Genomic DNA, 27057 nt, shown 5'->3' on the forward strand with positions numbered 1-27057 from the left:
TTATTGACCAAGTCTCCTGGAGGATCGATGGAGAAACTGATATGAGAGATAGGGAGAAGGCTGGAGGGCCTGGAGCAGAGTATTGATCAGAGGATGAGGTGCAGGTTCAGGTGTCTGATCTCAGGGTTCTCCTGTATGGACCAGCACAAGACCACGGTGGTCTCTTCTGAAGAAAAGGATCAAGTCAGAAAAACATTCAAAAATTCACATTCCGAAACTTGAAGCTGTCCACTGGAAGCTGAAGTCAAGCCAGATATGAAGGCGAAGGTGGAAGGTTACGAGTTTGATGCTTGATCCTTCCACCTCTGTGCGTTCCACATGTTGGGCTCCTCGGGGGTCTTCTGAAGAACATAAAAGCCTTAGTGTGCCATCAGACAGGAGGTTATGGAGAACGCGGTTCTCCTGCTGGTACTGCTGCTTCTTGGTGGAAACATTCCAAATGAATGCGCTTGCCAAGAAAAAAACAGATAATTATCTCATTGACTTATTCTCTCGTTCATTCATTCTCTCATTCTCTCGTTCACAGTACAGCAATTCCGTAAGGCTGCATTCGCTCTGCGCCATAAGTCTACTTGCGATGAAAGGAAGCGAGAGAAGAGGTGGAGAAGGGAGGGGGAGGGGGAGGGGGAGGGGGAGGGGGAGGGGGAGGGGGAGGGGGAGGAGAGGAGAGGAGAGGAGAGGAGAGGGGAGGGGAGGAGAGGAGAGAGAGGAGGAGGGAGCAGGAGACGGAAGAGGGGGAGAAGCAGGAGGGAGAAAGAGAAAGAAGACATTAGGAGGTATAAAGACAAGATGAGAGGATCATTAGGGGGAGGTGAAGGAGAGGAGAGAGAGAGAGAGAGAGAGAGAGAGAGAGAGAGAGAGAGAGAGAGAGAGAGAGAGAGAGAGAGAGAGAGAGAGAGAGAGAGAGAGAGAGAGCGACTGGACTTAAAAATAAGTTAGTCTGAACAGGTCTCTCTCTTGGTTGTTGGGCAGTGGAACTGCTGACCGAAACTGCCTGGCTATCCATCAATCCATCAATCTTCTCCACACAGCCAATGGACTTCCCCCGTACTCATTGCCACCAGAGACTGAGTGGAGTGCTGGCACATGCCTCATTTTAATCTCCTTAAGTATGCGTCTCCATACTGTCAATGGGCCAGTCTGTCAGGGTGACTGATTGAGGCCCAGGCAGTCAGACCACTGCCCAGAACCACACAAGTCACTGGTGACTCATCAGGTGGTTCTGAGCCTGAAAAGAGTTCAGAATGACCATGAACGCATGGATAGAATAATTAATTGATGGATGGATGACTAGATGAATGGATGGATGGATGGGTGGATGGGTGGATGGATGTAACAGTTTGAATATAAGATTGAAGTTGCTATTTGTGACTTGGCTCCAAATCCTTCACCACTTCCAGATATATAGAAACGACCAGACTGATCAGAGTGAAATCCTCACACTATTTCTCGGCCCAGGTGTTTTAAGGTATCTTTGGTTCACGTGATGAACCACTTTGTCCACCATGGCATGTCAGCAAGACATATGGAGGCCTATTGCAAGCACACTTTCTTCACCAAGAAACGGGTGAATCAAGCTGAGACGGGACGCGCGCGAACCTGCTATAGTTCCAGCAGCGTCAGCAGCCCTATGCTCGTGCACAGAGCTCAGTTTCTCTCGCCTTGCTCTCGCAGTTCGCGCGCGCCCCTAACGTCAGGTCTGTTAATGGAAGGTGATGATGGCGGTAGAGGAGCATCGCTGAGTTCGCGACTAGGTTTTTATATTAATACAATAAACTGCTGATTGACACAATACATCTCCTCCGTCTCCCTAACGAGGGACAATGGGAAACGAAGCCAGCCTCGAGGGAGGGGGGCAACCCGGGGAACCAGGCTCCATCTCTATGGCGGGAGCTCCGGGGTCAATTTCAGCACCACCGGGCTCTGGACAGCACATCAAGCCCGTAAACGGTGCTGCGGCCGGGGGAGGCATTGGTGGCGGACCGGGGATCGGGATGAATAGGTAAGACCCTTCCTTTGACTCGCGCTGCGGTGTATCCCAGATGTTCGAACACATTTTGGAAAAAGGTTTAATTGCTTTGAACCATTTATCGACAAACGTTTATTCACTGTTGGATGATAACAATGCTATTCTTGATGTGATTGATCGGCTCTGTTTTCAAACTATGGCTTACTTGGTGAGATCTTTAAGCGTCTTGTGGTATTTCATGATTTACTTGTTTTTCTAATCATGGGTACCTGACTGTCGGGACTTGTCATGCAGAGCAAACAGGAAGCGGATGGTGTGTTAGCCTGTATAACCTACCTGACAGGAGGTTGCACTATAAAACGGTACAATAATATTGAAAGAGTCAGATTTATTTCGAGTACGTCGCGAAACATACTCGATCTCAAGCCTACTAGTTTCCGTATGGGTGTTTGCAAGGGGATGATGATGCTGAAGGCTGTGTGCTTGTTTGCGTGAATGCGTGCGTGCCTGTGCGCCGTGCGTGTGTTGGGTTATATGTGTTTTATGCGTGTAGTAGTATTGTAAGTCATTCGCGTCAGTGTCGCCAAACTCTCAATAATGACGTGTAAACGAGCCCGTGTTCACGTTCTGTGGAGGTTCTTCAGGGCACCAGCCCGCATTCGAGCTCAGGCACTATCATTACCACGATCCCACGATGTTTCGACGAGGCTTGAACGATAAACATATTATCTCAGTTGCTGATGAATTAGTATTTCAGTTGAACATTTCCGCTTTGGGGAAAATATTAGGTGCGACAATTGTATCCATGGTTTGTTTCAATGTTTATGAGCGCGGGTAGATCCATCCTTATATAATATAGCTTGGTGAGGATGAAAGCCCGCATCACATTAGGAAGAATACATTTTCAGCAGTCTTACACATTTTACATTCTTGATAATCTACTATAGGCACAAGGATTTGTATAATGTAAGAGCGTGGTTCGTTTTGCACTAAAGTGGCTGCGATTAGAGAGATGCTCTATTCCGAAAGTGTGCCTGCACCAAGTCTTTATAACACTGTAATAAAAGTACATGTGAACAGATTGAATCACGTGCAGTGAGTATTCGCTCGTCACCCGGGCGCGCGATCCCGTTTCTGACTGCCTGCCTCTCTCCATCTATTTCTCTCCCTCTGTCTCCATCTCACGCGGACCAAGGGAGCTGTTCTGCGATTATATTACTCTACTGGGTGTAGGCACAATGCAAAGCAGCAAATAGATTTGTTGCTTAATTCACGTTATCATTCCGCGAACAGCTCACCGTTCGGGGGTAGATTTTCATTCATTTCAATTGAGCCATTCATTTTTTTATCATCATGACTATCCCCTCCCCTTGCGCTGTCCAATGGTGAGTGGAGGAGGCTACTATAGATCATTCGGCCCTTAGGAGAGATCTGCAAAATGGGAAATATACTAACGTCAAATTCCCCCATTGCAATGGAACAATGCTAATTAGGGCTATGATAGCATACCTTGTGTTTTGTGTTAAAGTGTGTGTATGTGTGTCAATGAAATGTATTCTGCTGTCCATCAGTCAGTCAGTGCGTTGGGTCTTTGTCGAAAAAACCATGGACGTTTCGTGCGGCAAACACAGGTGCCGTTTCCCCTCAGTTTTCTGCATATTGTTTCTCTGCAGATACATTACAGAGTGTTTCTCTGCAGATACATTACAGAGTGTTTCTCTGCAGATACATTACAGAGTGTTTCTCTGCAGATACATTACCGTGTACTGTAGCTGACATCCCTGTAAGCTTACAGCTTTCACTGTCCTTGATTGTCAGTCCTAGTCCTCTCCTGACGCATGTTCTATGTCTTGATGAGGTGTGAAGCCACTAATCAAGTAGGTGGGAAGTGAGTGTGTGTATAATTGTATGTGTGTGACAGAGGTTGTCTGCCTACAGAAAAGACACACCCGTTTTATGAACCCACCTCTGCATTTATAAAAGCCTATTCTGGTAGGAAGATCTGTGGAGTAGGATTATGGATGACCAGACAAGCACAGCATGTAATGCCTACAGCAGCCTTGAGTGGTTGATCTACAGTCATTCTACTCACCCACTGGTGCATGTTACTGAATGCCCACCCTCAAGATGCAGAGAGAACGAGTCACTCAAAACCATGGTGCTCTCCCTCTCGCTTTCTGTCCCTGTCTCTCTCTCTCTCTCTCTCTCTCTCTCTCTCTCTCTCTCTCTCTCTCTCTCTCTCTCTCTCTCTCTCTCTCTCTCTCTCTCTCTCTCTCTCTCTCTCTCTCTCTCTCTCTCTCTCTCTCTCTCTCTCTCTCTCTCTCTCTCTCTCTCTCTCTCTCTCTCTCTCTCTCTCTCTCTCTCTTGCCTGCTGCATGTCTTTCTCTCTCCCTGGCTTCTTGATTCCCTCTCTCTCTTCCCCCTTTCTCTCTCCCCTGGAGTCACCATAGCGAGCCCCAGCCCCACCGACCTCATGGTGCTAAACCGGGAGTTGTTGTGAATTAGACCTAACCAGACCTGGCCATCTGTGGGCTCCTATCACGTCCCTTTCCTGTGAGAGACCAGGAGCTAGAGAAGAGAGGGAGGGAGGAAAAAAAGAGATGAAAATGGCCAAGAAGAGACAGAGCCAGAGAGAGAAATCAAGGAGAAATGAGAGACCTTTCATATAAAAGTAGAAGGCAATGAACGTTGCTGGACAGGCATTTTGAGAGTGGTGACTCCATGACTCTGTCTGACCCAGGTTAGCCTTCTCTGGAGTCGAGGGGAAACCTCACTTCACACTGGAAGGATTAATGGAGGTGTAGACTCAGGGCCCTTCAAAGAGACAACCGGAGAAATCTCTCTCCTTACGCCCAAATCTCCCGACTCCCTTCACTGAGCAAGATTCAGTCTCAGGTTTGGGGAAGGCAGAAATATAACAATAAAAAGAGAGATTCATCTGATACATAGGAATACTTTAGGGTTTATTCGCAGCTGTGAAGAGAGAGAGACCATGTCCTGTCTATCTATTTGTTGTTGTTCGTCAGGGAGGGAGAATGTCCTTGAGGATTAATTAAACATCCATAAAGTGCTGTAGAGGGCTGTTGGAAGAGTGATGCCAGTGGTTTCACTTTGGTAATGAGTCAAGGTGTTGAAACCCCCCATAAACAGACAGTCAAAACAATGTTTTCTATGAAGTAAATAACTAAATAGATCATTAAGTTGGTATAACCATTTCTCTGCAACTTCACTGTTTATTATCAAAACTCAGTAGGGAAGAATCGGATGATGAGGCAGAACTTAGACCATCAACAAAAAGGTTTGATAAAGATTATCAGAAGCAAGCTTGGATCAATGGACCATTCCACCCTGGTGAGTCATGGTCATCATGAGGAAGTATGCAAGGCACAAGGTGACTTATATACAATGAAGTAAACAAGTTCAAATCCAGTTTCCATAGAATTCCATCTTCTAGGGCACAGCATGACTTATGCTTACAGTTTTCCTATTCTGGCCTTAGAGGATGCAACGTAACAATATCATAACCCGTCATTCAGTTCAAGTCTCCCTACAGTCTAGAGCCGAAGGCCCCTCATACCATATATGGAAACTGATTGACATCTGCAAGATGACCTATGACCTTGGCTCAACAGGTGTTAAGCTATAAGTTCACCCTGCCATTGATTAAAGGTATTGATGGCTCTCAACCCATGATAGAGGACTGCACATGCATCTCTGCACTTCCCGTTCCCGTTAAACAATCAAGCGAGGGTGTAGCTCAGTGGCTAGAGCATCTTACTGCAGGTCAAGAAGTCACAGGTTCGAATCTCCCTGTGTACTGTACGTTGCTTGGGACGAAAGCATCTATTAAACGGAAGAAAGAAACGATGACATTGTCAAGCAGCACAGCGTGGGTGCTGCCTCCAACTCTATAATGGCCTCCCATGGCCCAGTGCACAAGCTCACCACACAGAGGTTGTGAGAGGGGGGAAGAGCTTTCTGGCGAAAGCGAAATCTTGCTGGAATTAGAAGCTGCGAGGTAAATCTATTTTTAACTCCTGCCCCATTTAGGCCCATTCTCAGCCGCAGTATCTCAAATTAATCCTTTTATTACACATAGCATGAAATAGCCTGCCTACCCTCCCTCCGCTCTGCTAGCTAAGGCATGGGGAAACACAGGCTAACTCTGAGCAGGGAGAGACAGACATGTAGGGGGGGGTGGGGTAGAGAGGGAGAGAGAGAAAGAGAGAAAGAGAGAAAGAGAGAGAGAGAGAGAGAGAGAGAGAGAGAGAGAGAGAGAGAGAGAGAGAGAGAGAGAGAGAGAGCGAGAGAGAGAGAGAGAGAGAAAAGAAAGCAAACAGCCAAGTTCCTGATGAGATGGATGCAAGAAGGGATTGTGTAGATGTGTCTGACCACACTTCCCATATCTGGGGAAGGGAGGTCTTACAGTGTCCAGACAGTGGCAGACACGACTGTTGGAAAGGCACACGCAATGTGGTTGGTCAGAATGTGTGTGTGTTCGTCAGGAGACAGTATATGAGTTTACAGTGACTAGAATAAGGTGGCTGAGAGAGAGGAGAAGAGAGAGATAGAGAGAGATAAAGAGAGATAGAGAGAGATAAAGAGAGATAGAGAGAGATAGACAGAGATAGACAGAGATAGAGAGAGAAGGTGCTTTGACTCTTTTACCTCTAAAAGTGATGGAAAACAAACCAACAAACAGACCATATGAGATGCAGGTCATATTTAGAGGAGAATGTAGATTGTTTATGTGTGTATTTGTGGGAAGTACTGGACAGCTGGTGGTGTTCATTGTTGAAAGGAACAACCCACACATACGTTTGTTTTACTATATAGTGAGGACCTGCAATTTCCTCCCATTCAAAACCCTAATCGTTAATGTAATTCTAACCACACAAATTATAACTCTAGCTTCAAATCCCCTTGAAATAGCACTTGAAGTTCCGTGTACCAGGAAAATATCCTCACTCGTTCAATTCTTCCATAGTTTACTGTACTTATGGGGATTTTTGGTTCTCACAAGAACAGTTAAACCTGAACACAAACACACACAAACACACACAGTCTATTTACTTTCATTTGTCTTTGAAAGAACCCCTGCTATTCTTCACCTGACAGTTTCATTGCTGTCAGATTCCGGAATGGGCCAGAACAGCTCTCGTTGTCATTGAGAGAATTGTCATGGCAACTTGGACACCTCTCCTTCTTAAGTAGATGTGCTGCTATAAAAATGTCCTTTGATGCACTAGTCACGACCCCTGCTGACGCACCCCCCCCCCCCCCCTCCCCAACACACATACAGACATGCACACTTCAACAAAGGTTATACGTTGATGAATTGGTTGCTTGAAAGTCAGTTCTGTCATTAATTTACATGTATTGGTCTATACGACCATACTTCTTTCTATCTGTGTCTCTCTGTTGCTCTGTGTATCTGTTCTGACACCAGCTGTCTGAAACCCAGCTCTGTTATTTCAACCAAAGGAGGAGGTGAACAGTACAACTTCAAAAATTCAAAAAATAGTTGTGTGTGTGGTTGTCATTCTAGGCTTAAAACGATGCTGTGTTCATTGATGTGTGGGCCCCTCGTGAGGTACATACTACTGTAATATACAGTATTTACATTCTGAGAGGCTCTATAATGCATTATAACCTATCAGAAGACTGAGACAAAGAACAAGCCATGAATGCCAAGTGAGTGTGTGTGCTGAGAATGAAGTCCACGTTGACAGCAGAATGATGACGGTGTTTTTCCCAGATCATTTACGTCTCGGCTGCGTTCATTCATCTCTTCAGACGAATTCTGACTGATAAGAATTTCAATTAAAGCGCTTGAAAACATTCAAATGAGGAATATCAGGGGAGAAGTTTATGCCTTGCAGATTCAATTTAGAAACCGTAGAGAGGACTGTTTGTCCATATGGAGAATGTCTAGTTCTAAAATGTGCCCTAAAAGGGTTTGACTACATCTATTGATGCTGCAGTCAGGCATTGTATCACTATACATCGGTCTATAGTCGTGAGGAGGATTAAAGAAAGCAGAGAGGGAATAGGGTTTGTATCAAGAAAAGGAGGTGAGGGTGTTAAGGAAGGAGGTGAGGGTGTTAAGGAAGGAGATGACGATGTCAAGGAGATTACAATGTTTTGGAGGTGACAATGTCAAGGAGGTGACAACGTTTTGAAGGTGACAATGTCAAGGAGGTGACAATGTTAAGGAGGCGACCATGTCAAGGAGGTGACAGTGTCAAGGATGGTTTTCCGGGGGTAGCTTCGTCGCGTCTCTCTCTCTTTGATCAATTTCACATGAGCCACCATCCATTACAGTGCCTTCACCACCTCCAGCGTGCACAGGCGCACCACATCACGCCCCTCCCTGCACACGCAGGAATAAAACATTCCGATTTGCTGGTTAAACCAGAGCCTTTATACTGGGTGTACTCTCACAGGTGGAGGATATATGAGGCCTAACATCTCTCAATCACAGTTGTCAGCTGTGTGTGAGAGAAAGGGTGTGTGTGTGTGTGTGTGTGCGAATGTGAATTTGTGTATGCGTGCGGTTGTGATTCAAAGCATACAGTCGGTTTCACACAGGAGCACTGATGGCGTATCTAACTGCAGGAAACACTGCGGTTCCAAACTCTCAGGTCTCTGGGCAGGTGGGTAGGCATGCGCACAAGTGTGTGTGTGAGTGCGCTTGTGGCGTCAGTGTTTGGGACGTGTGTGCATTTGTGCCTGTGTTAACCTGCTGAATCCATCTCCAGCAAGTGAGTCTGTCCATCTGAACCAGCTATAAAACGACTAAGCGGTGAATACGGTGAGAAGGTTCTGAATTTATGAGACTGTTAGTAACTGTGTGCCTGGAGGTAGAAGGGGACTGGATCTGAGGAGTTTAGAGATCCCTCTACTAACCTGACTGGCTGGCTGGATGGCTGGTTGGCGGGCTGGATGACTTGTTGGCTTGCTGGCTTGCTGACTGACTTATTGGCTGGATGGCTGGTTGGTGGGCTGGATGACTGGATGGCTAGCAGGCCGACTGACTTATTGGCTGGATGGCTGGCTGGTTGGCGGGCTGGATGACTGGATGGCTAGCTGGCTGACTGACTTATCGGCTGGATGGCTGGCTGGCAGGCTGGATGACTGGATGGCTAGCTGGCTGACTGACTTATTGGCTGGCTCGTTGGCTGGCTGACTGCCTGGCTGGCTGGGGGAGCAGACTGTCAGCGGCTGAGAGCAGGCCTCCTGCCTCCTGAGTTAGTATAAATCATTACGAGACAAAGCTCTCCCAGTAGGCAGGCTTGGCTTGAATACAGCACAGTAACCTTGCAAGGGGGCAGCACCAGTAAGCATATCTGTCTGTTAGGCCTCTATATTAAGGCCTCTACCATGTCCTGCCAGCGTGTCATGGTCTCTGTGTATGAGATAGGTGTAATGGAGGTGGTTGGAGATCGTATCAAGTCTATCTCCATGAGACACCATTTCTGACAACCGAGTTCCGAAAGTCCTTACAAACTCAAACTACTCGGGTCTCGGCTTCACTTCTGTAGTTTGCCACAGTCCGGAATAAAGCTTAACAGTGTCAATGGTGTGCTGTTTGGATTGCTATCCTTGTCATTTGTATTGAGATCCAGTCAAATACATTTAAAGTAAAAATCAATCCAAGTCAGGATTGAAGAGGCTGGTGTGAGCTAGGCCAAAGCTCCAGAACCAAAAGTTCAGTTTTACACTAACAGCTAACTACCAGCCATGTCACACATTCTCAACAACTGTGTGTGTAATGTCGAGCGTATTCACAGTATATATAATGAATGGTACGCTGCCATTCTAGCGTAGCACAGGCTGAAACACATGCTTGTTAGTACACACTCCTTCACACTTTGTCTGTAATGGCCGCCCTACATCTTGCCCCCTGGATCAGCCGAGCAGGAAGAGGCAGCTAGTGCCCACTCATTAACATCCTGCGCGACACTGATAAATGACCCCAGAGAAAACGGCGAAGTGGCTCTGTAAACACTTAGAGGAAATAGGAGGGTGTTTTCTGTGTGTGTCTGTGTGTGCGTGCACGGTTTCTTCTGTGTATCATTACGAGATGTCTGTGTTATTGAGTGTGAGGCGTGGCAGCGTTGTTAGGGAACATAACAGCAGCCTGTTCCAGAACGGCTCGTGTGTGGATTCCATCCCGCTTTCAGGCTCGGTGCTGTGCAACAAGACCCGTCTTCCCACATACAGAGAACCAACGCTGCAAAGGCAGAATGAAGGAGGGCATGAAAGGAAGGATGGATGGAATTCAAGGCTCATAATTAATGTGTCATACCAGTGGATTTATAAATGTGCGTCTGGGTTAGGGTAAGCAGGGCTGGGGCGTTGGAATAGCAGGGCTCCACACATGGCGGTTAACCTGTCTTCTCTGGCCTGGCTGTTGTTTTCCCTCCATCCACAGCTTGGAGAGTGAAAGACAGCGATAAAGAGAGGGAGGGAGGGAGGGGGCTGGGGGGAGCAGGAGGAAGGCAGGCTGCTGTGCGTCCGTCTCGCTGACAGCTCTGGTCTTTCATGCTGCCTTCTTCCTCTGGTGGATCACACAGGCTTTGAGATTTGTGGTTGAGTCGCTTCCCAACCTCCACCCCATCACCCCCCCCCCCCCCTCCCCACCACCACCAGCAGCTTTCCCTCCCTCCCTCTCTCGTTCTGACTTTGCAGCACCATCATGGTATGAGGACAGCAGTGTGTGTAAATGGAATACGGGGGGGGGGGGGGAGGGTGCAGAAGCAGAGACACTCTGTCTACAGATCTAGTCTTTCAGTCCTGTAAGTGTGTGGTTGTGTGTGTGATTGTGTGTGCTGTGGCAGTTCCTGGGCCGCATATGAAGTGTTTCTCTGCGGTGGTAGCGCTGGCCCTGGCTCCAGGCAGGACAACCGTTCATGTTGTTGTGATGGGTTGTTCCTGCTGCACCATCTGCACCACACACATGCCCCACTTCTACTTCTACTGAGGCGGACGGGGAGAGGGGATGGGGAGTGCGGGGGTTGGGGGGGGGACTCCGGGGACTCTGTCCCCGAAGAGAATTCTATGAAACCCCCCCCCCCCTGATCTCACAAAGAGAGAGAAAAACCTTCCAATGCTCCAATGCTCTGGGTGTCTGTGTGTGTCTTTGTGTGCGTGTCTGTGTGTGTGTGTGTGTGGGAGAGGGGGGGGGGTGGGGGCTTATTCACTTGTTCCAATGCTTCTGTCAGAGAAACCCTGTGCAGAGGACTGACTCTGCTTTAAAATAGAGCATATTGTTCATGTTTCACCCAGACCTTGACTGGCCAGACCGGCTTTGTTGTAGATAGATAAGAACGAACAGCCCCCCCTCACACACACACACACACACACAGAACAGTGGCCTTGCCACTGCTGCCTCTCGTTATTGTACTTGAACATTTCTATTTCATACAATAAAGAACTATCAGGAGGAACACAAAACCTTCTTACTGGACGAGTGAAACACACTTACAGCTTTCTCACGCACGCACGCACGCACACGCACACACAAACACACACTCACACTCTCAATCTCCAGGCCCTTGGAATGTGGGGCAGGGGGGGGGGGTCAGATTGAAATGATGACACAGGGGTAGTTGACAGCTACAGAGGCAGGTGACTGACCAGGCCTCCCTCTACGTCTGGAGGCTCCACAAGGCATCCAGACTCATGAGGAAGATCATGGCTGGTCACGATCGAAGCTGGCAGCTTCAGTCAGGAGATGCAGTCCTGCTGTACCCAGATGGCGCTGTTTTCCAAGGCTACGATTGTGTGTTGGTTGAATGCTCCATTGACAGTGCTCTTTTGTGTTGCAGGGGTCCGATGGGCAGCCCCAAGCCAGGGGTCCAGCCTGGCTATGGAGAAAGCAGGGCAGGAGGAGGAGGAGGAGGAGGGGGGCGTGCCGAGCCCTACAGACTAGCCACCCACGAGAGCCCCACCCCCCAGAGGATGCAGTCCAGCACAGCTCCAGCCCAGGGGACCGGCATGGGACACGGTCCTGGGATGGGCTTAGGGATGGGTCCTGGCCCCGGCGCTGGTATGGGTCCGGGCCAGGGTCCGGGTCAGCATGCGTCCAGACGGAACCTCCAGGTGGACTTCAGCAGCTCGGGTCGGACGGGTCGGTCTCCCTCGGTGTCTCCAGACAGGAGCAGCAACCCCACCTCGCCCTACTCCGTGCCCCATCTGGCCCCCATGCCCACCAGCAAGCTGTGTCCAGTCTGCACCACCACCGAGCTGACCAACCCACCAGACATGCCCAACTACAACACCTGCACGCAGTGCCACTCCACCGTCTGCAACCAGTGTGGCTTCAACCCCAACCCCCACCTCACTGAGGTAAGGCAATGTTACTGTAGAGAGAGAGAAAGAGAGGCAGAGAGAGAGAGAGAGAAAGATGGAGATAGAGAGGGAGAGGCAGAGAGAGATGAGAGAGAGGCAGAAAGAGAGAGAGAGTGAATGAGTTCAAGAAGTTGCAATAATTCCTCCCGAGGCAGTGACAGAATCTCTATTAGTCTCAGCGTGTATGTATGTGTGTGTGCGTGTTTATATCTCTGTGCATGTGTGTGTGTGTGTGCGCAGCTGAAAGGATGAGAGGACGAGGTGAAAGGAGAGAAAGGGAAGGGTAAAGTCGAGGAGGGAGGAGGTCAAGACCGAGGCCTGGGTGAAAAAAGGAGGATGAGTGGAATGAAACAATGAAGAGAGGAGAGAAAGGGATGGGATGGTTATAGGAGGAGAGATAGAGCCTGTCTGAAAAGGATCCAACCTTGGGGCATTTTATCAACCTGCAACCTAAGGCCTTGGTCAGAAGCTTTATGTGTGAAACGCCAGTTGAATTCTCTGTGATAAACGTATGTGTGAAAGTGTGTGTGTGCTTGTATGTGTGTGTGTACACAATCTCTGTGTGTGTATGCTGTGTGTATACACAGTATCTATGTGTGTGTATGTGTATGTGTGGCTAGTAATTGGTGTAAGTACCTAAAGCCCTGATCCCATTAGAGATCCTATTAGATAACCCTGAGGTAATGCCTGGGTCAGACCCACATGATCATTACACTGTTCGCCTCACACCTCAAAACAGGCACAGTGCAGCCTCTCGTCAATGACCTAGAATCTTTGGTCCAGTCCGAACTACAGCCAGACTTCCTGAACATTCAAGATGCTAAAAGCCAGCAATTTGTTTCAGTTTCAACGCAAAAACAAGCTGCACATCCACAGCAGTATCATTCCCTCACCAACCGTTTTCTTTCCTCCATCCAGCGTACTCATCAACACTTCTGCCTGTGCATTTATCTAATCGAATCTAATCGAATCGAATTCAAATCTAATCTAATCCAATTTAATATGCTCCGAACAAGATGACATCCTCATTTCATTTGCATGCGCTGATATCTGTGTGACTTCGTGTTGTATTGACTCAGCTCACAAGGCCAAGCAGCAGTATTAGAGAGAGATGATATGTTTTGATCTGGGAACAGAACGGTTGACATTTGAGCAGGATGTGCAACATCATAGTCTTAGACTTCCAGGATCTGTGGGATCAGTGTAGCTAACGGAGGAGACAGGCTCGAGTGAGTTAGCATCACACACAGACACACACACACGCGCATGGGCACACACGCACACACACACACAGACACATGCACACACAGACACACGCACGCACGGGCACACACGCACACACACACACACACACACGCACGCACACACACACACACACACACACACACACACACACACACACACACACACACAGACAGACAGACAAAGACACACACACAACTGTTTTTTGGGACTTGTGCCTGACTGTGGGCTAATTTTAGCCCCAGCATGCAAGCAGGTTTCGTAATAGAGTTGTGCCTGAGTGTGTATGTGTGTTCATTAGCTTCCGGAGAATGCCACCTGCACCTCCTGTGGACTGGCAGCACCTGGCTGTCGAGTATGGCAAGACTGAGTGCCATGCCATCCCAGTATTTCCACTGTGAAACTGTGCAGGAAGGATCCACAACAGAGAGATAGAGAGAAATGTTTTTATCATTTTGAATACTTCTGTGTTTGATTGATGTAGCCTGGCACCATGGACACATGGTTGTTCTATGGAGACACAGTCAGCAATCAAAGTGAAAAGATTTCAAATAATATTTGACCCAGGTCTGTTCGATGGTATGCATTATGGTAAAGAATATCCAGCATGGCCAGTTGATAAGCCATGATATTCCTATAGAGATAACCCTAATCCTGAAAGTCTCAATGAATTTGTATAGATTTGCTTGTACGTTATTGATTTTCAACCCCAAGCCATCTCGCTGTTTAGAATTCCCCTGTTGTTGATGTGTTATTGTCTGAGCCAGGGACATAAACAAATAAATACATGCTGTGAAGAGGCGAGGAGAAGTCACATAAGAGGTGAAGGCTCTTGGACTACTTCCAGAATTGGGATAAATTCCTTTTCTGCTATCTCTCTCCCCCTTTTTCTCTTTCTCCCCATCGTTCTCTCTCTCTCACTCACTCTCTCTCACCCCCTCTGTGTCTCTCCCCCCCCCCCACCCCCGCTGTCTAAATGTCAGTGTTCCCAGGCATCAAGGGTCTCTGTTGTCCTCCCTGAGGTACTGATGGGTACTTATGTGTTTGGTGAAAACATAAGCTGGGGTACTTGTGACTTCAAAGTCCATTACTGAAACTTCTGACTGTTTGGTTAGCTGTCCAGCTCTTGTTATCTGGCTGTGCACTGGTTGGCTGGCTGGCTGACTTTCTGGCTAGTTGGCTGACTGACTGACTGGCTCACTGACTGGCTTTCTGAAAGGCTTATTGAATGACAGACAGACAGACTGCCTAACTAACTGATTGAGTGACTGACTCACTGATTGAATGACTGATAGTGCTCATGGCAAGTCAAATACTTTCCCTCCCTGTCCGTCTGTCTGGTCACTCACTGCCTCACTGACTAAGAGCAGCGGTAGGACAGCAACCTCTTCAACTCCACACAGACGACCTCAGGACCTTAAAATAGTCACTGTTTTCCGGAAACCACAAAGTGTCAGAAATTCAATCTGGGACGATTTTATTTGATCATTCGGGCGGAAGAGATCTGTGCCTGTAAGAGAATGGATATGGTAAGATAATGTCTTACAGTCTTACTATGTTTGTCTGTGGGTGTTTGTGTCTGTGTGTCAGAGAGGGAATGGGGTGTGTGTGTGTGTGTGTCTTTGTGCGTTTAACAGAAAAAAAGAGAGAGTGCTATGTGTGTATGTATGTGTGTGAGTGTGTGTGTGGGAGGCTCTAAGAAAGTCTGATTTCTGGGAAAATTGCAGTCAGGAGATAACAGAATTATGAAGAAAGGAGCCTAATCTCGAAGGAACTAACTGAGGTAGAGAAAGGCAGAGTTAAAGAGAGAGAAAGAAAGAGAGAGAAAGAAAGAGAGAGAGAAGCATACTTCAGGCATGCTCAGTTGTTCTTATCAGTCTAGTGTTCCATGTGGAAGGATGCAGTTCTGGTGTGACACAAGCAGATTTCACAAATTTGTGTATACATATATATATAAAGTATACTGTTGATATATAGAGTATACTGTATATATCTCATATTTCCTCTCCTATCAGTCCTCATTTCCCCATCCTCTCTCTTCTGCTAGTAAAAGAAGGATTGTGTGGGGGAGAGGTGGAGAGACGGGGAAGAGACAATGACTAGTCTTGCTCCACCATGACCATGATCATGGTCATGGTCATGGTCATGATCATGGTCATGGGTGCACATCTACCTCCTCGTGATCTCCCTCTTCTTGCTCTCGTCCTTTTTCTCATTCTGTCTTTCTGTCTCTCTCTGCCTACATTTTGCATCCACTACCTTCTTCTAGAAGCCTAGCTCCTTCTCCTCTCCTCTCCTCTCCTCTCCTCTCCTCTCGTCTGCTCTGCTCTCCTCTGCGCTCCTCTCCTCTGCTCTCCTCTCCTCTGCTCTCCTCTGCTCTCCTCTACTCTCTTCTGCTCTCCTCTGCTCTCGTCTCTTCTCCTCTCCTCTGCTCTCCTCTCCTCTACTCTCCTCTGCTCTCCTCTGCGCTCCTCTCCTCTGCTCTGCTCTCCTCTCCTCTGCTCTCCTCTGCTCTCCTCTGCTCTCCTCTCCTCTGCTCTCCTCTGCTCTCGTCTCGTCTCCTCTGCTCTCCTCTCCTCTACTCTACTCTACTCTCCTCTCCTCTGCTCTCGTCTCTTCTCCTCTCCTCTCCTCTGCTCTCCTCTGCTCTCCTCTCCTCTACTCTCCTCTCCTCTGCTCTCCTCTGCTCTCTTCTCCTCTCCTCTACTCTCCTCTCCTCTGCTCTCCTCTGCTCTCGTCTCTTCTCCTCTCCTCTGCTCTCCTCTGCTCTCCTCTGCTCTCCTCTCCTCTGCTCTCCTCTCTTCTGCTCTCCTCTGCTCTCCTCTCCTCTCGTCTGCTCTGCTCTCCTCTGCGCTCCTCTCCTCTGCTCTCCTCTCCTCTGCTCTCCTCTGCTCTCCTCTACTCTCTTCTGCTCTCCTCTGCTCTCGTCTCTTCTCCTCTCCTCTGCTCTCCTCTCCTCTCCTCTCCTCTGCTCTCCTCTGCGCTCCTCTCCTCTGCTCTGCTCTCCTCTCCTCTCCTCTGCTCTCCTCTGCTCTCCTCTGCTCTCCTCTCCTCTCCTCTGCTCTGCTCTCCTCTACTCTACTCTACTCTACTCTACTCTCCTCTCCTCTCCTCTGCTCTCCTCTGCTCTCGTCTCTTCTCTCGTCTCTTCTCCTCTCCTCTACTCTCCTCTCCTCTGCTCTCCTCTGCTCTCGTCTCTTCTCCTCTCCTCTGCTCTCCTCTGCTCTCCTCTGCTCTCCTCTCTTCTCCTCTCCTCTCCTCTGCTCTCCTCTGCTCTGCTCTGCTCTGCTCTGCTCTGCTCTCCTCTGCTCTGCTCTGCTCTGCTCTGCTCTGCTCTCCTCTGCTCTGCTCTGCTCTCCTCTGCTCTTTCTGTCCTTATCCAGAGTGTATGTCTGTGCTTGTATGTCATGTTTCATGGTCCGGTATCACCTCTTCACACATGACCTCTGCACTTCATACATGACATGCCCCTGAGAATGTTACCATGGAGACTAGCCTGGTAGTGGCTGCCGCATACAGTATGGGAAGGAGTATGTCTCTGTGTGTGTGTGTGTGTGTATGCGAGTGTGTGTGCGATTGTGTATTTGAGTGCATGAGTGTTTGTGTGTGTGTACACATGTTGGGTGTGAAAGAATCCTGGGTGTTGAGCATGTGTGATGCTGTGTGGGCGTGTTGTATCTAATAGCTACACTGTTGGGACTCATTTTGAAGACATGTAACAACAAGCAGCTTCACGGCACATCCTGGTTGAGCACACTGCTCTACTCTCCAGCTCTACTCTCCAGCTCTACTCTCCAGCTCTACTCTCCAGCTCTACTCTCCAGCTCTACTCTCCAGCTCTACTCTGCAGCTCTACTCTCTAGCTCTACTCTGCAGCTATATACTGCAGCTCTGCTCTGCAGCTCTACTCTGCAGCTCTACTCTCCAGCTCTACTCTGCAGCTCTACTCTACAGCTCTACTCTACAGCTCTACTCTGCAGCTCTACTCTCCAGCTCAACTCTGCAGCTCTACTCTGCAGCTCTACTCTACAGCTCTACTCTTCAGCTCTAATCTCCAGCTCAACTCTGCAGCTCTACTCTACAGCTCTACTCTCCAGCTTTACTCTACAGCTCTACTCTGCAGCTCTACTCTCCAGCTCATCTCTACAGCTCTACTCTGCAGCTTTACTCTCCAGCTCAACTCTGCAGCTCTACTCTGCAGCTCTACTCTCCAGCTCAACTCTGCAGCTCTACTCTGCAGCTCTACTCTACAGCTCTAGTCTTCAGCTCAACTCTGCAGCTCTACTCTGCAGCTCTACTCTCCAGCTCAACTCTCCAGCTCAACTCTGCAGCTCTACTCTGCAGTTCTACTCTACAGCTCTACTCTACAGCTCTACTCTGCAGCTCTACTCTCCAGCTTTACTCTACAGCTCTACTCTGCAGCTCTACTCTCCAGCTCATCTCTACAGCTCTACTCTGCAGCTTTACTCTCCAGCTCAACTCTGCAGCTCTACTCTGCAGCTCTACTCTACAACTCTACTCTACAGCTCTACTCTGCAGCTCTACTCTCCAGCTCAACTCTGCAGCTCTACTCTACAGCTCTACTCTTCAGCTCTACTCTCCAGCTCAACTCTGCAGCTCTACTCTACAGCTCAACTCTGTAGCTCTACTCTGCAGCTCTATTCTCCAGCTTTACTCTGCAGCTCTATACTGCAGCTCTACTCTGCAGATATACTCTCAGGTGTCAGGTGGCTGAGCGGTTAGGGAGTCGGACTCGTAATCTGAAGGTTACCGGTTTGATTTCTGGCTCTGCAAAATGACGTTTTGTCCTTGGGCAAGGCACTTCACCCTACTTGCCTCGGGGAGAATGTCCCTGTACTTACTGTAAGTCGCTCTGGATAAGAGTGTCTGCGAAATGACTAAATGTAAATGTAATACTCTGCAGCTCTACTCTACAGCTCAACTCTCCAGCTCTACTCTGCAGCTCTACTCTGCAGCTCTACTCTGCAGCTCTACTCTACAGCTCTACTCTACAGCTCTACTCTGCAGATCTATAATGCAGCTCTACTATGCAGCTCTACTCGCCAGCTGTACTTTACAGCTCTATACGGCAGATCTATACTGCAGCTCAATAGTCCAGCTCTGTGCTGTAGCTCTATACTGTAGCTCTGTACTGTAGCTCTATACTAGCTCTACTCTGCAGCTGACCCATCTCCACTGTAGTGTTAAATGTAGTGTATAGTCACTCTCTACATTGAGGAGTATTCAGTCTGAAGGATGAACATTTTATTATGTAAACTTTTAGACTTGTCTAGTGCACTGTGTTTGCATTTTGTGTGGTGTGTCAGTACTTGTTATGTAGTGTGCTGTATTTGGTGTTTAGGGAAAAGTATTTTGTGTGTAAACAAATATAGTATTTAATGTATTGTACATAATGTTCTGTGCAGTGGGTCATATTATGTGTGTAATAGTATGTGTGTGGTTTATTCTGTGAGTACGTATTATTCTGTTTGTAGAGTGTAGTATTTTGGCTTTTTAGCGATTGAACTCATCAGTCAGGCGTGGCTGTTTGGTTCCTGGCACCTCGCAGGAAGGAGTTGTAGACCAGACTGGGATTATCTCTTAATTTAGCCCAGCGGAACTCTCACAGCAAGGGCAGCCAGGTGTACACCAGCCCCCCCCCCCCCCCCCCTCCCTGGTCCCTGAGAATTTAAAATAATAACTGGTTATTATACATCTACCTATCTCTGTTCCCTGCCCTAACCCCTTTACCTCCCTGACCCACCTGGCCCTGGTCCTGGCCCTGGTTTTGGCCATGGAGTGGCTCCTAGTCGCTGGACCGGTAAGCTCAGCCTGACACATGGATAATCACAGCACAGAACAGAGGAGGAGAGGGACGGGAGGGTCTGTTTGCTAATTAAACGGTAGTTGTTTTTCCCTTAGCAGCAAGTGTGTAGGAGGGAACTGGGACACATTATTGAGTTAGTCACTGATCTAATTGGAATGACCACTGTGTGTTTGTGATAAACTAAACAGTTTGTAGCATACTAGTCCTGTGTTCTCCTCTGTACTGCTGTTCTCCTGTGTTCTCTTAAATTCTTATATTAAGTTCTGCTACGTTCTCGTGATACTGCCCAATGTCACCACCCAACGCAACCCCGGACCACCTATTTAAACCACACCTAATCACCAAACTGAGACCTGGATCTATATTGAGGGTACACACTTGAAACAGAGAACTACAGGTCCTCACAAAACATGAGGCCATCTTATCTAACGTCACATATCTCACCACCAGCTCTATTGATACCATTCCCTGGGTGGGTCAAACAGAAGGGTGGATTTTCAATAAACATTTGTAGTTTGGGAGGCGGAGCCCAAGTGCGAGGGATACCGAGCCCTTAGATGAAGGACAGCATTCTGATGTGTTGAAATGAATTTAATAAGGTAAAGATTTAATCCATATAACTAATGCTGAGTTATATATTTACGGGTATGGAATTGTACATTTTGCCTGTACTTAATTGAGTTTCTTCTCAGAGTGATTTTGTCACTTATGGGAGAGGTAATGAGTATAAATGTTGATAGCTGTGAGTCATTCTGGGTTAGGCTTCAGAAATTCTGTATTCAGTGTTGACCAGCAGTGAAAGGTGAATGCAATTGTTTTCAGTTTAAGAGTTATGATTTTGGTGTGTGATGCCATGAGTTTTCTTTGTGATATGTATCGGCAAAACGTTTATGTTTAATTATCTAAATTTAGGATGAGTTGTTTTCGAGTAGACAACTAATGTAATGTTCCAAAGCGACTAATCCTAGATACAGATAATTAAACATAAACATTTGGCCAATACTTATCACGGAAAATAAGTCATGACTATGTTCTTCTCCACTCACTTCTGTTCTCCTATGTTCTCCTATGTTGTTCAATGTAGTTCAATGATCATAAGTTTCCCAGCATCAGCCCGATTCTGTTGATTCTCCTGTTCTGTTTTATGTAATGCATTTTCCTGCGAGTTCCTGTGTTCTCCTGCATTCTCCTGTGTATTTCTGTCTTCTTCTCTGCTCTTATGGGGACAGCTCTTATAAATGATTCATGACCACAGCCCATCAGAGCTGGGCAAAGCCTCTACATAGACCAGAGAGAAGCCAGAGGCAACACACATGTACATGCATAGACGCACACATACACACGCGCGCGCGCACACACACTCAGTCATACCTAGAATCAGACAACTCATCATGTTTGCCTTTCCTACATCAGTTCCTAGCCATTTCGATCAAAGCTGCAGCACCAAAACAACACTGCAACATGTAAAAGATGAAAGCAGGTGAATATGCACAGTGCTGCTTAAATGTTTCATGGTCACTCCTAGCTAGAAGGTTAGGGTGAGAAAAGCTGTGGGTCTCTCACACTCTCTGAAGGTCAGAAAACATGGCCGCTCAATGTAGAGAGATACAGAACGGACAACACCAGACATGACCACAACAGAGCAGACCACAACCGACCAGACCACAAAATACAAGACCAGACTGCAATAGAATAGACCAAGCCTGCTCAAGTGTTCAAGGTGGTGTCCAAACAATTTGACACATTGAAACGAAGGCCAAGAGCTGGTCGGATAGACAGTCAGACAGACAGAAAGACAATCAGATAAACATACATGTTAATGTCAATGGCTGCCATGTCTAGGCTTTGGGAAAAGTGCTGAGGCAGGTCACTAATTAAGCTACATACAAACTAATACTGAGACATGCCATCCATGGATCCACTCTTAAGGGTCTGTGAGGAATGCATTACTGCATGAGGGTGTTACGTGCGTGTGTGTGTGACATGTGTGTGTGACGTCAGTGTTTGTGTGTGATGTGAGTGTGTGTGTGTCGCCAGGTAGCTTCTGTGGTGAGAGGTTAGAATGTTTTATCACCTTCCCAGTGTTGCACCGGGGTGATAGCAATTATAGAGAGGTAATAGACTGGAGTGTGTACGTGTGAGTGTGTGTGTGTATGGGGGGGGGGGGGTTTGCGTCGTCTTTCTCTCAGGGACATTAGGGAGGACAAACTGTTTGCTCCTATAGAAATTAGGCCAGTTTCTCTATCTCTCTCTCTGTCTCTCCTCTCACACCTCTCACAGATGTGTTCTTTATCTATATAAAACACTGAGGATTATTCATGGTGATGTAATCTATAATTTGCTATCAGTTGCCATAATTATGCGATGATTTACAGTTCAGAGTGGAGTCCCTGAATTTAATTGTTTATGATGAATCCCTCATTGGTACCCTGGAACTCCTCTTCTATGGGTGGGAAATATGGATATCTATTTCATTTACTGTTGAGAGTGAATAGGCATAGCAGACCTTTAGGGTGTAATGTACCTTCATTATATTAGATAATTTAGGTGTGTGTGTGTGTGCGTGTGTGTGTGTTTGTGTGTCTGTGCATGTGTTACTGTACTGCAGTTTGCCTGGCTGTGGATATTAATCACAAGTAATGTTGTTTAGATTTCCCTCTATACACCATGTTCTGTATGCTCACAACTGTCTTCTAGTATCAGGCACAACAGGGCCTGTGTGTGTGTGTGTGTGTATGAACAGTGTTTTTGTTTTAGTGCTATTCAATTGTTTGTTTAGCAATGGCAGTGCTTTCCAGTCCACCTGTCTAATAAATATTTCATTGAGGATACATGGTGCATGTGAGAGTATCTGTGTGTGTGAGTGTTTTGTGTTTGGAGTGTTTGTGTGTGTGTGTGAGTTCGAGCCTGGCTGTGCCTCCCCCAGTCAGAAGAGTGTGCAACAGCCCCGGAAATTGCCAGGCTTGTTGTAGTGTCGCACGGTGTCACACTCTGTTTTCTACGAATGATGGCTCTCCAAGCACCAGAGTCTGTTGACGCTGACGTGTGTGTGTGTCTGAGACGGTGAGAGAGTTTCTGTGCAGTTCTGAACGTTTGTGTGTGTGTGCGCATACTTCTACGTGAGATTGCTGACATGTATGTGTGCAAATTGCTTTCGACTCACTTCAGTCGGTTTAGACACATGACAGTGACACAGGGCAGAGTCCATTCAGCCCCCCCCCCCTCTCTCTCTCTCTCTCTCTCTCTCTCTCTCTCTCTCTCTCTCTCTCTCTCTCTCTCTCTCTCTCTCTCTCTCTCTCACACTCTCAGCCTCCACTCCTCCCTCTCTCTCTCCCTCCTCAATCTCTCACTCCTTTCCTCACCCAGCCCCAACTCTTTCCTTCCTTCCCCCTTTCCCTCCATCCCTCCAGTCCTGGCTGCCCTGTTTGTGTTTGTCTCCTCTCTGTATGTGTGTCACCTCGAGCTGATTTAGAAGACCACATTAGGGGTGTACAGGTCTGCTGTAGGGTACAGCACGGTCTGTGTGAGGGCTGGATGAGGCTATACACCGCTGGTCCAGAACAGTGAATATTACCAGGTTGTGTGACCTCCCCAGGGTCTGCTTCATGGCTAAAATATCCGAGCTGAAACATGACCCTGCTGGTCTTATGTATAATAGCTACAGGCATCCAGTCTAGCCTAGCTTAGCCCAGACCACCTCATGCAGTTCTGGGTCTGTTCACGGTTGGGTGACCTGCTGGTTCAGTATGAGCTTGACTTTAAACGTGAGGAGTGGGTGAGTTCTGTTGTGGTTCTGTTGATGTTCCGCAATCAGATAACTTGTTTGTGCAGTAGGCTACTGATGCTTCATGCTAACTGAGGTGAGTTTACCTTAGGACAGTACTGTATTCTAGAAGTATGGAGGGTTACGGTATCTTTGCTGTGTGAGGGTATGGCTGGACTGTGTGTGTATGTGTGTTAGTAGTGTACGGGATGTGACTCTCTCTGAGTGTGTGTGTGTCTGTGTATTAGTAAAGAGGATGAGAGTTGATGTGGTGTGACGAGATGCGATGTGATTGGTGCTGTAGAGCTGTCTGTCTTTGAAATGCTGACTGGCCCTTCCTTCCTTCCTTCCTAAGGAGGGAGCGAGCAAGCGCTCTTAGTCCTTGACTGCTTCCTGTCATGCTCAGTACCGGCCAGACAGCCTCAGTCCATCATTAACATCAACACACTCCGACCGAGGGCCGTGTCGATATAGAGAGAGGGGAAGAGGAGAGAGAGGGGAAGGAGAGGGGAGCAGAAGAGGAGGAACTGGTTCGTTTTTTGGACGATTATACTTTCAAATAAGCTTCAGTTTACAATTCAAACAGCCAGGTCTACATGTTCTTTGCTCATACAGAGGGGAGACGAGGAACGGAGAGGAAGAGGAGAAGGGGAAGACGGAGAGTGAAGAGGCTAAATGAGGAGTACGGAGAGAATATTTGAGGAGAGAAATACGATTAGAAGATAACTTGACAGGACACACGGTCCGTAGGAGAGGTGAGGTGAGGAGAAGAGGGGGGGGGGAAAGGAGAAGAGAGGGGAGGGGAAGGGAAGGGAAGGAAAGGAGGGTGCATGAAAAAACTGGTCGGTCAGCATCTTGTCCGTCGGTCACACTGGGAGTTTCTTCATCTGCGGTCGGAGGTTCACTCACTGTTCTGTCGATTTGTGGTCAGGTTGATGAACTGGTTGTTCTGATTGCTTCTCAGATAAATTCGATTGTAACAGGTCTGAGTCACATCTAAGACTAGTCTGTACGTGGTGGAAGACGATTAGTTGTAGTAAGGTGGCTGTATGCTAGTGTTTTACAGCTTTATCGTTTGTTGTGGAGATGAGTCATGTTTAAAACTGTTTTGTACAACAACCCAATTCTGGGAGCCTTTATGGTGAATTAATTCTTGAAGCTATGCTAACAAACAAAGCTAACTTAAAGCTTGAAGCTAGGAAGCTGGCTGGGGAAGATGCTGGAAGGTTTTTTCTCACCATCTGTATTAGTGTTTTAATTTTGGGCTTAAGATGGGAGAAGTAGTTGAACAAATGAATGTATTTCTTGAATTAATTTGCTTTATTTACTACATGATGTTAGCAAAAAGCGCTAACTTAGAGCTGCCTAGTCGACACAGCTCATGGTTTTTATGTCTATTCTGGGAAAGACACTTGAGAAAGTCAAGAGTATGAATGATTGTGATATGAGTGAATCTAACTGTCCGTCCTCTGTGTTGAACAGGTGCAGGAGTGGCTGTGCCTGAACTGCCAGATGCAGAGAGCCTTGGGCATCGACATGACCACACCTCGCTCCAAGAGCCAACAGCAGATCCACTCTCCTTCCCATCAGGCCAAGCCCATCGTCCAGCCACTGGCACAACCAAAGCCTCAAGCCCAGCCCCAGACCCAGACCCAGCACCAGACCCAGCACCAGACCCAATCCTACTCCCAGCCTCAACACCAGCCCCAAAATCAGCCCTACTCCCAGCCTCAACAACAGACCCAGCCCTACTCCCAGCCTCAACACCAGCCCCAGACCCAGCCATACTCCCAGCCCCACACACAGCCCTACTCCCAGCCTCAACAACAGACCCAGCCCTACTCCCAGCCTCAACACCAGCCCCAGACCCAGCCGTACTCCCAGCCCCACACACAGTCCTACTCCCAGCCTCAACCTTATCAGCAGTCTCAGCCCCAGTCCTTCCAGCAGACTCAGCCCAGACTCCAGTCCCAAGTTCAACCCCACCCCCAGGCCTCCCCTGGCCTGCAAAGACAACCTGGCCCCGGTATGGCGTCCCAGCCTGGGGCTCAGGTAGGTCCAGCGGCCCAGGGCATGAGGCCCTCTGACCCTTACACCCAGAGAGGACCTGGGGGTCCTGGAGGTCCAATAGGTCCTGGAGGCCAGGCCCAGAACCAAGGAGGCCCTCGCATCCCCCACCCAGGAGCAGTGCCACTCCCTGGGCTGGCTAAGGCTCCCTCGCAGCCTGACCTGGGGCGGGGCTCCCCACTCCACCAGGCTGCCGGCCGCTACGACCACACCCGAAGTGCCGGTTCCTCCCCGGCCCACCGGCCCGCTGCGGCCCAGCCACCACCGGCTCAAGACGGCCTGACAAAGCTGTTTGGGTTTGGGGCGAGTCTCCTGAACCAGGCCAGCACCCTGATCTCTGTGGACCCCTTGCCCACAGCCCCCAACTCGACAGCCTCCAATAGCAGGGGCAAGGTACTATTCAGTGATGCTAGCTCCGCCAAGCAGCAAGGCCCAGGGCTCCCCGGTGCCAAACCATTCCAAATGGGTGGTCCTCATGCCCCTACACAAATGGGTGGTCCTCATGCCCCTACACAAATGGGTGGTCCTCATGCCCCTACACAAATGGGTGGTCCTCATGCCCCTACACAAATGGGTGGTCCTCATGCCCCTACACAAATGGGTGGTCCTCATGCCCCTACACAAATGGGGGGGCCACATGCCCCTACACAAATGGGGGGGCCACATGCCCCTACAAAAATGGGGGGTCCTCATGCCCCTACCCAAATGGGGGGTCCTCATGCCCCTACCCAAATGGGGGGGCCACATGCCCCTACCCAAATGGGGGGCCCTCATGCCCCTACCCAAATGGGGGGGCCACCAGCGCAGATTCAACAACAGTCTCCAGCGCATCACCAGAAAGGTCCGCAACAGCAACAACAACAGCATCTCAAACCGACTGGTAGACAGGAGCCCTGCCCAGCACCCACCCCCGCGCCTGTGCCCTCGGAGCCTGAAAGGCCGAAGGAGCTGTGCCCGCTGTGTAAGACTGTGCTGAACATCGGGAGCAGCGAGCCCGCCAACTACAACTCCTGTACCCAGTGTCACACGCAGGTTTGCAACCTGTGTGGCTTCAACCCTACACCCCACCTGGTGGAGGTAAGACTCCGCCTCGCTGGAGACAGTGTTGCACCTACCTTATGATACAGTGCTACTCAAACTCCCCCTCTTCTCTTCACTCCTCTCACACTGTCTCCTCTCCTGTCTCCTGTCTCACTCTGTACTCTCTTCTCTCCTCTCTCACTCTCCCACCTCCACTTTCGACACACATGTCTCCCAGTCTAAATGTTGTGTTATATAACACTACACTCACGCCGAGTCAAGAGGTGATAGTCGCTTCTGTTCAATTCTATTCAATAGAGCTGTTTTTATTAAGTGAGTGGTAACGTGACTCTCCTCTTAGAAGCACAGGCTTCTCTTCTCTCTCTCTCTATCTCTCTTTCTTTCCCTGTCTCCATCTATGTTGTTGCACTCAATTTTTTAAGAAACAAACCTTGGCAGGGAACACTGCAGGAAGACTAATGGTTACCCTGAGTTGTGATAGAACAGAGACAGTGACAGAAACGCAAATATTTAGAACCTAAAAGGCCTCTGTGACTGAGGACAGTCTTTGTGGTTTCAAGTTTATTTTGATAGTACATTCGAATTCTTTGTCTAGGTCCTCTGGACAGTTTACTGGACCAAGGTGAAAGAATACGACTAACATACAGTGACAGGTAATTTGGGGGGCTCTGAAAGCTACTCTGTAGCAGCTGGGTCAGAGTCTGAGAGACGAGCTGTGATCTCTGTCCACAGCAGCCATGATGTCCAGACCCCCACAGTGACCATTTGAGAGTCTGGCAGTGCGACCAGCCG

General features: G+C 48.4%; 1 protein-coding gene across 1 annotated transcript in view; it reads left to right on the top strand.

Moving 5' to 3' along the window:
- The first annotated feature begins 1711 nt into the window (after window positions 1-1711).
- Window positions 1712-27057, top strand: part of bsna (bassoon presynaptic cytomatrix protein a) — a 67383-nt gene continuing 42037 nt past the window's right edge. The window contains exons 1-3 of the mRNA XM_062460491.1: window positions 1712-2002; window positions 11803-12322; window positions 24640-26301. Of these exons, the coding sequence (XP_062316475.1) occupies window positions 1824-2002; window positions 11803-12322; window positions 24640-26301 (2361 nt within the window). The 5' untranslated portion in view covers window positions 1712-1823. The remainder of the gene's footprint in view (window positions 2003-11802; window positions 12323-24639; window positions 26302-27057) is intronic.

The sequence above is a fragment of the Osmerus eperlanus genome, chromosome 4, assembly GCF_963692335.1.
Source record: "Osmerus eperlanus chromosome 4, fOsmEpe2.1, whole genome shotgun sequence".
Classification (NCBI taxonomy): Eukaryota; Metazoa; Chordata; class Actinopteri; order Osmeriformes; family Osmeridae; genus Osmerus; species Osmerus eperlanus.